This window comes from Idiotropiscis lumnitzeri, chromosome 2 (genome assembly GCF_059441095.1).
Source record: "Idiotropiscis lumnitzeri isolate Australia: NSW breed Sydney's pygmy pipehorse chromosome 2, RoL_Ilum_1.0, whole genome shotgun sequence".
NCBI lineage: Eukaryota > Metazoa > Chordata > Actinopteri > Syngnathiformes > Syngnathidae > Idiotropiscis > Idiotropiscis lumnitzeri.
This window is the reverse complement of record NC_142392.1, coordinates 4763607-4776437: the sequence shown is the minus strand read 5'-3', so window position 1 is coordinate 4776437 and position 12831 is coordinate 4763607. Positions and strand designations below refer to the sequence as shown.

General features: G+C 40.1%; 1 protein-coding gene across 4 annotated transcripts in view; it reads right to left on the bottom strand.

Annotated features, from left to right (window-relative positions):
- Nucleotides 1-12831, bottom strand: part of cacna2d1a (calcium voltage-gated channel auxiliary subunit alpha2delta 1a) — a 40328-nt gene that overhangs the window by 1750 nt on the left and 25747 nt on the right. The window contains exons 24-38 of one of the 4 annotated variants that reach the window (XM_088287228.1): nt 12670-12776; nt 10208-10292; nt 10060-10122; nt 9405-9517; nt 9267-9338; nt 9036-9103; nt 8937-8975; nt 8767-8838; nt 5639-5791; nt 4109-4161; nt 3264-3319; nt 3053-3179; nt 2295-2407; nt 2130-2212; nt 1123-1211 (exon numbers count right to left, since the gene is read on the bottom strand). In XM_088287228.1, coding sequence (XP_088143354.1) covers nt 1123-1211; nt 2130-2212; nt 2295-2407; nt 3053-3179; nt 3264-3319; nt 4109-4161; nt 5639-5791; nt 8767-8838; nt 8937-8975; nt 9036-9103; nt 9267-9338; nt 9405-9517; nt 10060-10122; nt 10208-10292; nt 12670-12776 — 1293 coding nt within the window. Of the gene's footprint in view, nt 1-1122; nt 1212-2129; nt 2213-2294; nt 2408-3052; nt 3180-3263; nt 3320-4108; nt 4162-5638; nt 5792-8766; nt 8839-8936; nt 8976-9035; nt 9104-9266; nt 9518-10059; nt 10123-10207; nt 10293-12669; nt 12777-12831 lie in introns of all 4 variants that reach the window. The other 3 variants (XM_088287209.1, XM_088287237.1, XM_088287219.1) reach the window with 3 other exon arrangements.

Sequence of the window (12831 nt, the reverse complement as noted above, 5' to 3'; positions counted from 1 at the left end):
CGACGTTGGGTCGCTCCGCGGACTTTGTTTGGATTTGACTTTGGCAGATGTCACCATGACAACGACCGGACTTCAGCTAAGAATTTTGACAACGCCAACGAGTTTTAATTATTATTTTTTAAATTATTATTTATTTATTTATTATTTTTTTATTTATATTGATATTATTTATAAAGTTATTATTTATAAAATTTACATTATTATTGATATTATTTATAAATTATTATGTACATTTATATTATACAAGTATCAAGTCATATTTTTGGAAAAGAAACAAAAAAAAAATCTGTTTTATTAATTAAACATCTTTTGCATCCCCACTTCGATTTATGAAACATGAAACAGACAAAAGTGCAGACTAAAAAAATGCATTTAAAATGCCTGTGAGGCAAAAATGGGGGGAAAATTTAAAAGTCGTCACTCACACGGCTATCTTGAGGAAGAAAAATATTTCAAAGTAATTTCCTCATAACTAACTCCTTTAAAAGTTTTTCTTCTTTATTATATTCTGCAAACACATGTGCGTCGTGGGCTATCAAAATATATTAGCTATAAAATGCTAAGAAACTAGTGTGGAAAATAAAATAAAACTTTTTTTTAAACATTTTTAAGAACGTAAAACAGCTCAAAATAACTTTGTTAGTTATACATAAAATAAATACATAAAATAAAGAATTAACAACAATATTTTTGAGAAAAGAATTCAAAAATAAATTTTAAATCATTTAAAAATTAATAAGATGCTAAATAAATTCTTTAAAAAAAAAAGCACAGGTGCTGCGATGTTTCTAAATTCAAAATCAAGACACAATTTTGTCAAGGGCAGACGCAACATTTTTTGTTATCGCAGTTCATCGGTCAGAATCCCGGATGCAAATGGCGTTGGCAATTGTTCCACGATACGCGGGGAAACATGCTGGTAGTTCAAAGCCGGGCAAGAAGATGTGTGTGTGTGTGTGGGGGGGGGGGGTAATTGAAAACAGATGGCAGCAGAACCAGAGAGAGAGAGTGACAGGTGCGGAGCGACACAAGACATAAACCCCAAAAAATAGTGGAAAAAAAAAAATCGGAGAAGATATACGATTTGAGGTGGAACATGACAGCGAGAAAAGACGGACTGACCCGGCAAAGCACACGAACAGTGGCGGCAGTAACACGAGCAGCGAGGACGCCGACGGGGGGCCAGCGCTACGCCGGCACAGGGCCTCGTCCTAAGTGGCAGGCCAATCGCAGAGCGGGAAACAAGGCCATACATCATGCGGCAAAGCGCGGCGAAGAAAATGAGATTTAGTGGCAAGCAATGCAGGTTAATAATAATAAAGCATGACATTCAATCGCACATGGAAGTCCAATGCGGCGGCAGCCACAAAATACAAGCATAAAAAATATATAAAATATTGCTAAGCAAATGTGAAAAGTAGAAATGAAGAATATCTCCCAATTTCCTACAACGACATCAGCGACCAATTTTTGGCGGCTATTGTTAACGACGACCAAGTGAACCAGACAAAATAACTAAAAACACGGACATGTAAAATGTGTGACCAACTGAACCGTCGGGGCTAACAAATGTATATTTTTTAAAATAATTAACAACAATATTTTTGGGAAAATAATTAAAAAATATTATTATTATTATTTTTTTAATTAATAAATGCTAAAAATTTAAACCAATTCCATAAACTAGCAAATGCGAGCAAGATGCTGACGCTAGAAAGAGTTCAGATTGATGAAATGTTTTATAGATTTACATTTATAGTTTCTATCAGATTTTTTTCCCCACTGAAAAGGCTTAACCACTTTATTTATATTTTTTTCTTTTTTTTTTACCACATTATTGATCAATGGATTGAGTCTACATTCAGCTAAAAAAAAAAATACCAAATTGTAAAATCAGAACACCATTGCGGTAAACACTATATGACAACAATATCACATTTGAAGCTTCGAGGATACGCTTCTTAAAAAAAAAAAAAAAAAAGGAATTCTATTCGCATTCAAAACAAACAAACTACTAAAGATAAGAGATCATGTTAGCTAACAAACAATGATGGCGCAAACAAAAGCTGGCAGGCGTTGCAGACGCAATTAAAGCATCAAACAAGCATCCGAGCTGCGGTAAGACTTACGTGTTTGTTATTATCGAAGCACACCGCAGGTCCTTTCCTGTAACGGGGATTCTGAGCTATCATGCACGGATCAGGGCCGTTAGCTGAAAGAGTCAAGTCAGGAAGATCAACCAAATTCTCGATTAGCATTTGTTTCATCGGCGACTTTCGTGGGCGGAAGGATACACTGCTGTTCATCTTGTATGAGCGGTTTGGTGTCGCAGGACGAGCAGGTGAGCTTGGCGTCGGCAATGATGAAAACCAGATTGGTGTTGGGAAGCTTCTCAGCGTGGTAAAGTCTGGAAGGGAGCGTCAGATGAGAAGAAACGTGAGGAAATGCGGCGGGAGCAAAAATTCTGAATTGTATGTAAAATGAATTTCTGATAAAAAAAAAATTCCAGGTTTTTTCTTGACTTTCTTATTTTTTTTTAATGTGCAAATAAATTGGTAATTCTCCAAGAAAAATTTACATAAACTTTTTTGATTTTTGCAAGAGATCTTTACAATTTGTATTTTATGAGAAATAAAAAAACAAAACAGGAAGTGACGTCTATTGACTCATGACTTTTTTTTTTTTTTTTTAATCAAATGGCTTTCCATCCCAAAGGAACAAAAATCCCCCCCCCCACCTGCCAGGGGTGCACAAATGAATTTCTCAGCTTTTTAAAATTTTTTTATGGCGCTCATTAAGGGAGGAACGTGTGCGGCGAAGGCGCATGAACGCCACGCCGCACGCGGGGCAGGCACTTTATTAGGCGGCACGAGGGGGCCTTAAAACGCCGCGAGCACACGCCAAGGGGACGGGGAGAGGGGCGGCGACGTGCCAGGACGGTGGCCTGCACATAAGTTCACCTTTATGGCATGTGATTTTTTTTTTTTTTTTTTTTTTTTTTTTACAAGCGCAGCGTCGTCAGGGACGTCGTTTAAGGTGGAATTTTTCTTACCTGGAGCAATTCCCACAGTCGACCGTTCCTTTAAAGGAGAGGTCTCCCGTCTCGAAGTAGTACTGCGTTTGCTCTGTGATGCACACTTCTTTATTCACGATGTCGGACATGTCTTCCTCCACGTTGGCTGCGGGTTTTCGTTCATGGATTAGTTTTGATTGGCTACGTTTGAGAAGCGTGATATGAATTTAAGGCAAGGGAAGGTCTTCACCCGCATGTAGGAAATTGGGGAATGTGATGCTGACCAGCAACTGTTGCAGGATCGACCTGAGAGCAGATAAAAATTGGAGTATTATGGTGAAGAATTTGCCATTTGGCGCGAATAAAGTTTGGATTTTGGGGAAAATAAATAAATAAATAAATAAAAAAAAGAAAAAAAAGAAAAGTAATAGAAATATTTCATGTATACGCAAAAAGGCAAAATGTTACAGGAATTATGTTGTTAAAGTTTTTATTTTAGGAAAAAAAAAATAGCAAAAAAAACCGAAAAAAAGTTAAATCAGGTCAATTTATTCCAAGATTAAAAAAAAGAAAAAGCTAGCGGAAATGACATACAACAACACATTTTCACGCAAAAAAGTCAGACAATTACAATAATAATGTCGTAATGTTAACAAAATGATGTTACGGTTATAATAAAAATTGTTAGTTTAACAATAAGAAAAAATTTCGTGACAGCAATTACATAATTTTTTTTTTTTATAATTGTGTGTGAATAATTTTGTAATTTTTACAAAAAACAAAAAACTTCTAATATTGAAAAATTTTCCGAGAAAAATTCGAATGAAGCTCTAATTTTGCTAGCAAAAAAATTTGTAATATTCCGTAAAATATTCTGCAACAGTCATTTTTTGAATTTTTTTTCTACTGTTGACCCACGTAAAATATAAATTTCACTGAAAGAAAACATACATGGTGCGCTTCGTGTAAAACAAGAAAGGAGGCCTCCGCCTGTTTCCTATTAGAATTCAAAAATGTCTTCCCTTAAATATCTCTATCATTTGCCCAAGAATGTGTTATTAAAGATAAAGGCCCGGGCGACATAAAAGAACTCACCACGCTGCAGCAGTGGCCCACCAGCCTACGTTGAAAATCTCAGCGACGGAGGGCTGGCACGAGCAAACGCAGGGGAAGGTAATGCATAAAAGAAACAGATAACACAAAAAGCAACAACATGAGGTTTGAATCAAAAGCCCGTTGACCATCTTGTTTGGATTACAGCTAGCATGCGAGGACCTCGTTGTGGCCAATCAGTCACGAAGCTTTCAGACATGTTGAGTCACACAACGCCAAGTTAAACGTGTTGACTTTGATCACACGGACGATACGAGAAGGCTTCGACTCATTTGTGGGCCGTGTTGGGAATTTTGAGGTAGCGGAAAGTTGTCATGTTTCGAACATTTTACATAAAAAAAAAAAAAAAAAAATCTGTGATGTTATGGTATAAAAAAAAAAAATCAAGTAATGTTTTCATCAGCACATCATTTAAAAATATTATGTATAATTTTACGTTCATTTACGTTTAGGCATGTGAAGCCCTTCAAGACTTTTATGTGGTTAAGGGCTATAAATAAATTCGACTTGACTTAAATTTACAAAATGGTTGTCTTGCTACAAAAAAAGGCAAAGTAATATTTTTACTGCAAAAAAGTCAGCGCATTACTAGCAAAAAAAATACTTCCAAAAAAAGTTATTTTGCGAAAAATTAAAGAAAAGAAAAGGTTAGATTTAACTTCAGTGTCAATTTCACCAAAAAGTCACCAAATTAGGAAAACTGAGCAAACCTTTTCACTTCCAAAAGTATAATTTAAAATATTATATAAAATTTTTGTATAAAAAAAAAAAGTTAATTCAATTTAATTAATTACACAAATAGGTTGTCATTACGGAAAAAAATACATAAGAATTTTACGCTAAAGCTTTAATTTGATGTAAAAAAAAAAAAAAAACTGTTACGAAAAAACAAGTTGACGCTTCAATTTCATTAAAAAAATTCTCAATTTATGCAGAAAATATTTTTTATGATTTCCTGAAAAATTAATCACGTTCCATCCATCAAGTTACGACAACGCAGCATAATAAAAATAAGTAATCATCAGCAGAAGCATTCCGACATACTTGCAAGACATTCAGGGATTGATGCTTCTGCTGTGATGTCACAACCAGCCGAACCCGCCCCAATTTGTGTTTTCCTCTACATGAGCACATTTCCGAGGGGGAATCGGAAGAATTCCCGAGTTCAGCGTTTTGGAAAAAAAAAAAAATGACAGGGTGATGAAAAACAGCGCTTGCCGCTTGGCGTGTCGGCCGAGTATGCGAGACCACCTAATCCTGTTAGCGTTACGGCAACTCCCACTCGGACGCTTTCGCTGGACCTCTGCTTCCCTTCTCAACTGCGCTAGAACGATTTATGGCTCCCTTGCGCGTGTGTGTGCGCGTGCGCGTGTGTGTGTGTGCAATAGCAACCAGGTACGTCTGCTTTATCTGCTGCTATGACTATGTAGCATGTCGGGAAATCAGTGCATGTATCAAAATGTGCTAACATATACGCGTGCGTCCAGACCGACTCGGGTTTACGTGACTCACTACATAAACAGATCGCAGGCCCGCCGCTGCCTTGGTCTCCTTGACGGGGTAGCACAGCGACTGGTAGTCGTAGGACTTCTTGGAGGTGAACAGCGACGAGTTGACCAGGTTGACCATCAGGATGGGGTCCACCATTCCGAAAAAGCGACCGATCTAATCGAGCAGAGGCAGAGAGGAGGATGGCACATTAGGACGTTTGACTCATTTAATGCCAGAAATTTTCACGAGAGGAAACCCGTCAATTCCAGCGTTTTTCTCGATTTTGGGCTGATTTTGCGAGGCCAACAGAATACTATGTTTGAATGCTATGAAAAGACGGAGTTATGGCGCAAAAAAAAAAAAAGAAAAAAAAAAGGCAAAGACGTATAACTACGTCTTTGGGAGGCGGGGACTACATTTTTGAAAACGTATATCTATGTCTTATGGATTGAATGAGTTCATTACGGTATTTTGACAAGGGGGAGGCAGGTTGGCAAAGGTTTAGTGGGACGTCAGGGGAAAAAGTTGGATCCCCTTTGAACCTTTGCTTAGTCTTCACCTCCGGAGCATCTGGTCCCCGGACTTGACTCAGCAGGCAGGTGTGTCGGGGTGGAGGCGCTCCGAGAGGTATGTTGAGGCGAGGCATTTTAAAGATTTCAAAACAAATAAAACAAATCCTAAAAGGTTGTGTGAAGAGAGGCCAGGATTGGAGTTAAGTGCTCCCTCCTATGAGCGCCAATTAGGAGGCGAGCAGCAGCATTTTGGACGAGATGGAGACGCTCGAGGGAGGATTGGCTGACTCCAAAATAAAGTGCATTAAAGTCATTCAGCAGAGATGGAACGAAGGCATGGATTGCCGTTTCTAAGGAGGGGCTTTGCTTTCGCCAGCTGCCTAAGATTAAAGAAAAAAATAAAAAAAGGCTGGATTTAACAACAGCATTAATTTTCCGGTCCAATTTGAGAGCAATGTCCGATTTAAAATCAAAGTCCAAGACTGTTGGGTTTAGAAAAGAAGTCAGGGCGCCCAAGGTGAGATGTACGGAACAGAGCGACCTTTTTGCATAGTGGGACAAAGATCCGACAGTCATCCGCACAGCAATGGAAGGAAATACGATGTTTTCTTCAGATGGAACTCAGGGGCAACAAATACAATAAAACAGCAGGGGCTCCAAAATGGAACCCTGCGGAACACCAAACGACAGTGGGGCGGAGTGGGACTCAGAGCAACAGAGCAGTCAGGTCCAACAGCACAAAACACACTCATAGTGTCGATAGTCAGGAGGGTGTCATTAAAAACTCATAACAAAATATTATTATTATTTTATTATGACTTTAGCCCCAAGCTACTGTTATTTAAAAAAATAGATATATATCTAGTTTAGTGTGTTTGTCTTTCTAGAAACAAAATGGGCAAAAAAAAAAAAAAAAAAGGCAACAAAACGCAACTTTCCTGCTTTTTCAGGAAATTATCTGATTTCTGAAACAAAAGTGATTTTTTTTCTGAATTAATAAAAGTCATGTTACAAAAAATAAAGAATAAAAAAAAAAAAAAAAAATAGCAATTTGTTCAAATTAAGTTTTAATTGCATGACAAAATAATAAGGTTATTAATTTGTTTAAATATATATATATTTATATATATATATTTTGCATAATTGCATAACTTTATGCAAATAAAGTTGGAACTTTACAAGAAAATTTTTTTTATTTTTCGATGCCTTTTTCTTCAAGCTTTTCATTGACACCTGTTGTTTTGCCAAGCACAATTTTCTCTAAGAACGAACAAAAAAACATGAAATTGACTTTGGTCGGGCTCATAATTGATTAAAATGGTTTTGCTCGGTGCACTAGCGCCACCTAGAAAAGCAAATTCATGACGACCTTTGGTGTAATCCCGTTAACGTGACCCCTGAACGTCTTTGCCTAAATCGCTCTCAGGTCGCCCCCGCACGTGTGCGACTCTTCCAATGAATGAACAGTTGCCGCCCTGTTGGCCCGCAGACTCCCCAAGGACTACCTGAGTACGAAAAAAAAAAAAAAATGGAGCGGGTCACGTATAAAGAGGCGGAGAAAAGTACACTAGACGTCCCCGCTAGATCTACGACGGAGGGGCACACACACGAGGCCTCAATTTTTAGTGCTGCTGCCAAACTTCAGAGGGCGCCTGATTTATCCAGCGCACGCCCGGCGCTGATTAGCCAGCACATGAAAAAACATTCAAGCAAACCGCAGCGGGGGGGGGCCCCGGCTCACCTTTTAGCTCTTTAAGAAAAGAAATCATTGCAGCCGAATGTGCTTTTGCATGTCAACAAATTAGGCAAATTGTGCTTGGGTGCTTTCATTTGTTTATTTTTGCATTTTTTTTTCCTCTTAAGCTTCATTAGCATCTTGATGGCTCAGATGGCAGGTGGACTTTGTATCACTATTTTTATTCATCAATCAAAGATCCATATATAAAATTGTGAACAAATTCTCGATCAGTGGTTGTCAATTTTTTTTTTTTTACACCATGTACCACCAAAAATATCTACTTAGTGCTTCAACTAACGCCATCATGACCAACATTAAAAAAATATAGCAGGGCGGAAGACAGATTTTATTACCCCCAAAATATATTTAATAAAATAATACTTAATAATTCGATTAAAATCTCACATAAAAGTAAAATAAAAATTCTGCCTATTTTATTTGTTTATTTAAAAAAAATCAAATGTATTGAACTTAAAAGTTAAATACAACTGAACTGTATGTAGGCAGTAATTTTTTCGAAAATTGAAAAAGAAAAAACGTCTAAAAACGAATTGCGCAACTATGCTAAAATTTGACAGAGGGGCCGGAGTGTTTTGGTAACTCATCAGAGAAAAAAAAAATCCATTTAATTTTAAATGAAAGTGAACAAAAGCATTACAACAAAATATGTCTTTGAAAAACCACAGTATTTTGAAAATAAAACATTAACAAGGTTTATTCATTTAATTTTTTTCAAGTTCGGCGGGCCGGATTGAAACGTTCAACGGTCCGCATGTGGCCCCTGGACCGTAGTTTGCCCACACCTGTATTTGAGTGTCTGAAAATGTTACATTTGGCACAGGTTTGTGCTTTTCCAAGCAGAAAGACAATTTTTATGACATATTAGAGCAATCGCTGACCTGATTGACGTATTCGTCCCGGTTGGACATGACTAGAAAGCCACCGTCATCCAGAATGACGCAGTCCACGTACTGGAATCACACAGAAATGCTCAAATACAAAATCCGAAGACATAATATTGAAAAAAAAAAAAAAAAATTTTAAATTACGAACTGGAATAAAATCTGACCATATGGTTCCGTTGGCATCCGCAGATCTCATCTGTGCACTGCGACAAAACAAAACCTTAGACTCGTTTTGGGGTCTTTGTGACGCCGATGTAACTCACGTTGGTCTTCAGCGTGGTGTTGATGAAACTCGCCATCCAGGCGCTGACGTCCAACTTGACGCCGACCACTGGGGAAGACAAAAAAACAAAAAAAAAACAGAGACAAAGTGTGTGACGGGCGTCGGTGGCGAGCAGCAGGTGACAAGTCGGCTTGGAAATAAGCGTCTGAAGCGTGAGTGCGTTGACACCAAACCAGACAAATTGCGAAATTCGTTTTTAGCGTGTTCTTACCCGCCGGTTTGAGGAGCTTGTTGTCGATCTTGAGGTTGACAACTCGGCTCACGAGGATCGAGTCATCGCTCGCTACGCACAGACGCATGGGACGATTAATTAGGAACACTCGCGCGGTGTATTTTCGAGGCGACTCACTGTTGTCTTTGAGGTACGGCGTCGGGGTGAAGATGTACAGGTCGTTGTCCAAACTTCGCTTGTAGAAGCTCGACTCGTACGTCTCAGCCTCCTCCCTCCAGTTCAGGCCTGCGCTGTGGCGCGCGCAAATCGGCAAATTTAAACTCAATGAAGTCATTTTTGCCGTGCAAAGATTGATTCTTCGGTCGTTAAAAGTCCAGTTGGAGCGCTTAATTCAAAATATTAATTTCATTATTTTTTTTTTTTCTCGTTGGGCGTACCTCAGGGATCTGTTTTAGAGCCACTGTGGCTTTTTTATTGACCATCATCGCAAATACGGGATAATAGTAAGCATTTATGCAGACCGGATTCTGTCGGTTTGTTTTGGATTCAAAAGGGGCCCCCCTTGGGGGTTCACATTGGAAGCAACAAGTCAAGGTCAAACGCTGCATGCAAGTGGAAAATGGACGAGAACAGCAGGGATCTACATCCTATCTGATCACGGAAAAGTCAGGAGATAAGCGATGTAAGGGCCAGCCTACTGGGGATTCAATGATTCCGAGACTCGGATGATGGAGAAATGTTGGGAAATGTCATCATCCGCCACCTACATCCTAATGATGTTCTTCTGTCAATATTTTCCCGATTTTTTAACCTGGAATCGAGCTTTTCTTACCTTTTCGGGTAGACTCGTGTAATCCCTCCGTCGGTGGCGACAAATCTTGCAGTGACTCCGGGTCTACAAAACACAAAGTTACACAAATTCCGCAGTGATGAAATGACAGTATGATTTTTATTTTATTTTTTTTTTGGTCTGCACTCACTGCAACTTATTCTCCTTCCAGATCTTGATGAGATCTGAAGTAATGCCAGCGTCCAGGAGTAATCGGTTCACCAGCTCCACGTTACCTAAAGAGCAAAAACAGAATCAGACACATCTGCCCGAGCCATTTGCGCCTGTCTGCTGACAGATCAAAAATTTGTCAAATGTAATGTATTTGATTGTCCATCTTTTTTTTTTTTTAGGGGGGGGTGTAAGGTAAATGTTGTAGTTTTGGGTTCGGAGAACCTAATGGCCCGGAACGGAAGAGCTATCTGTAGGAATGTGTTAAATAAATGCACGCCGTATAGCCAGCATGGAATGAAATATGATGTGTGGAAAAAAAAATAGATGGAAAAGCAATAAAATAAACCCAGAAAGAAAAATAAACGCGAGGTTGTGATATGAGAAGGGACAGGGGGGGGGGGGGCCGGGAATCATTCTTATATTTACACAGTGACTTTCATTTAAAGCACCTCTGATTAGCAGATGACTTAATCGATGAAACAAGCCAGACACATTGATAGGGTTGACATTTTCTCGATATAAAAAGCTCCGGGTTGTTAAACATCAACAAATGAAGGAGCCGTGGAGTAATCATTTCACAAAACGTCCCGTGAAAGGGGATAGCGGAGAAACATTTCATCACGAGAGCGAGCGGGCTAGGCTGCCAAGCTGCGGGCGGCCGCTCGCTGTAACAAATTATTTGCCGAGACCTCCGACAAGACCACATGACAAACATAACAGGCGATAAAGACTTTTTTTTTTTTTTTAGTTGTGTTTTCCAATCCGCTTTGAAGCCTCCGCTCGAGTCCATAAACATGGAGTCTCGCTGATACACCCCGCCACCTCATGCGAGGCCTAAAACGCAGCACACACATCAGAGAACAGCTGCTCTAACACTTTATTCCGAGGCCCTGCGCCACCCCTTCGCCCGCCGTGGTTTTCATTACGGGCTCTTTATTGAAGGCAGCTCAGGAATTCCTAATGTACTCTGACTTTTTTGCCACTGCGGTGGCTGAGCCAGGCAAAGCGACCGACCCCCCCCCAACCCCCCCGTTAAACTCGCAGCTAATAACGGTGAAACTAATCACTTAATGGAGTGCGAGGTTTTATTGGCGGCGTGTTTGGAGGGCCGAGCGGCGACAATGCCGACAAACAAGGCGACGCGGACGCGAGCGGTCATTAATGCGTCGGTCAGATGTCCCGCTGGCCCCTGATTTGGGTTTTACGGCCCCCCGGCTCGTGCGCCCGGCCTGACGCGTCCTGCTCTTTGTCACAAAACACACAGTAATTGGACGGCCGTATAGGTGGAGTGTGTGTGTGTGTGTGTGTGCGCGTCTCACATCTAAGCCGATGTGCTTCACACATGTGCGCTCAGGCGTGTGATGGTCAGACTTTTGGAGTTAGCGTCAAATGGGCAACGTAAGGGGAGGTGGTGGTGGTAGTGGTTGTAGTTTGCAAAAGCTTTGGCTGGTCATGCACAGCCAACCATGCAGCCAGACCACTGGAATATAGCGAGGTGGGGGGGGGGGGGTTTGCTCAAGGGGATGGGACCTCGACATGCTTGAACCAGATGTCTCACCTGGATATATTTGTAACAGCGCTACAAGTTCAGCTCCACTTTTTATTCACCAATGCATCGTAATTGGTATCGCAACTGAAGTACAATATGTGGGATCATAATTTTGGTAATTGGAGTAAATCATATCGTATTGTAATTAGAGTGGATTGTACCGTAAATGGAATTACCGTATTTTCCGCTACTTTTTTCCTAGATTTTCAACCGTGCGGCTAATACAAGGGAGCTGCTTGTCTGTGGATTTTTCTTTCACCACTAGGGGCGCTCTATAAATCAGAAAATACGCTAAATAAATGTAGATTTTCTTTTTCTTTTTGGTCTGTCCTGTTTTAATTAGCAAAGTGGTTGCCACGTTAAAAGCCAGTAAACGACAATTTTTTTTTCAACATAGAAAATTGCGTCTTTTTTTTTCAGAAGAGTTGCTGCGGCTTATATACAGGTGCGCCTACGGTAGAATAAATGTTATGATTTATAAAGTAAAGTATATATCATGTTGTAATTTGAGAAAATGTCGTAATTAGAGTAACTTGTGGTGCACTAATATTTTATCAAATGGTATCGCAATCGGAGAACATCGTAAATCATATATCAGAATCGGAGTAAATATCGTAATTAGAATAAGTCAAGTTAATTTCATCTCAATTGAAGTCAAATAGTCGAAATAGAAATCGGATTCTCCTCTCTCAAAAGAACATATTCCACTTTATAGTGAAAGGGGACCAACTGTGCGTCCCAATACTTTTGCTCATACAGTATACTTTTGCAACAGTCCGTGGTGGGAACAGAGCGGACTCAGCACATTTTACGCTTATTTTTCTCGGGCCACCCGGGACACGAGGTAATTGATGGCGCACGTCAGCACCCGGCCAAGTGTCCGCACTCACACATCGGGTTGTTTGGCGTCTTGGTGTCGATGTAGTTGTTGAACTCCATGAGGAACTCCGTGTTGCTTTTGTCCTTGTCGGGCGGCTTCAGGTCCTTGCAGTACACCCTGCGGAACACCGGCGAGGGTAATTAACGAGACGGAAACCCGAGTCGGCGGAGAA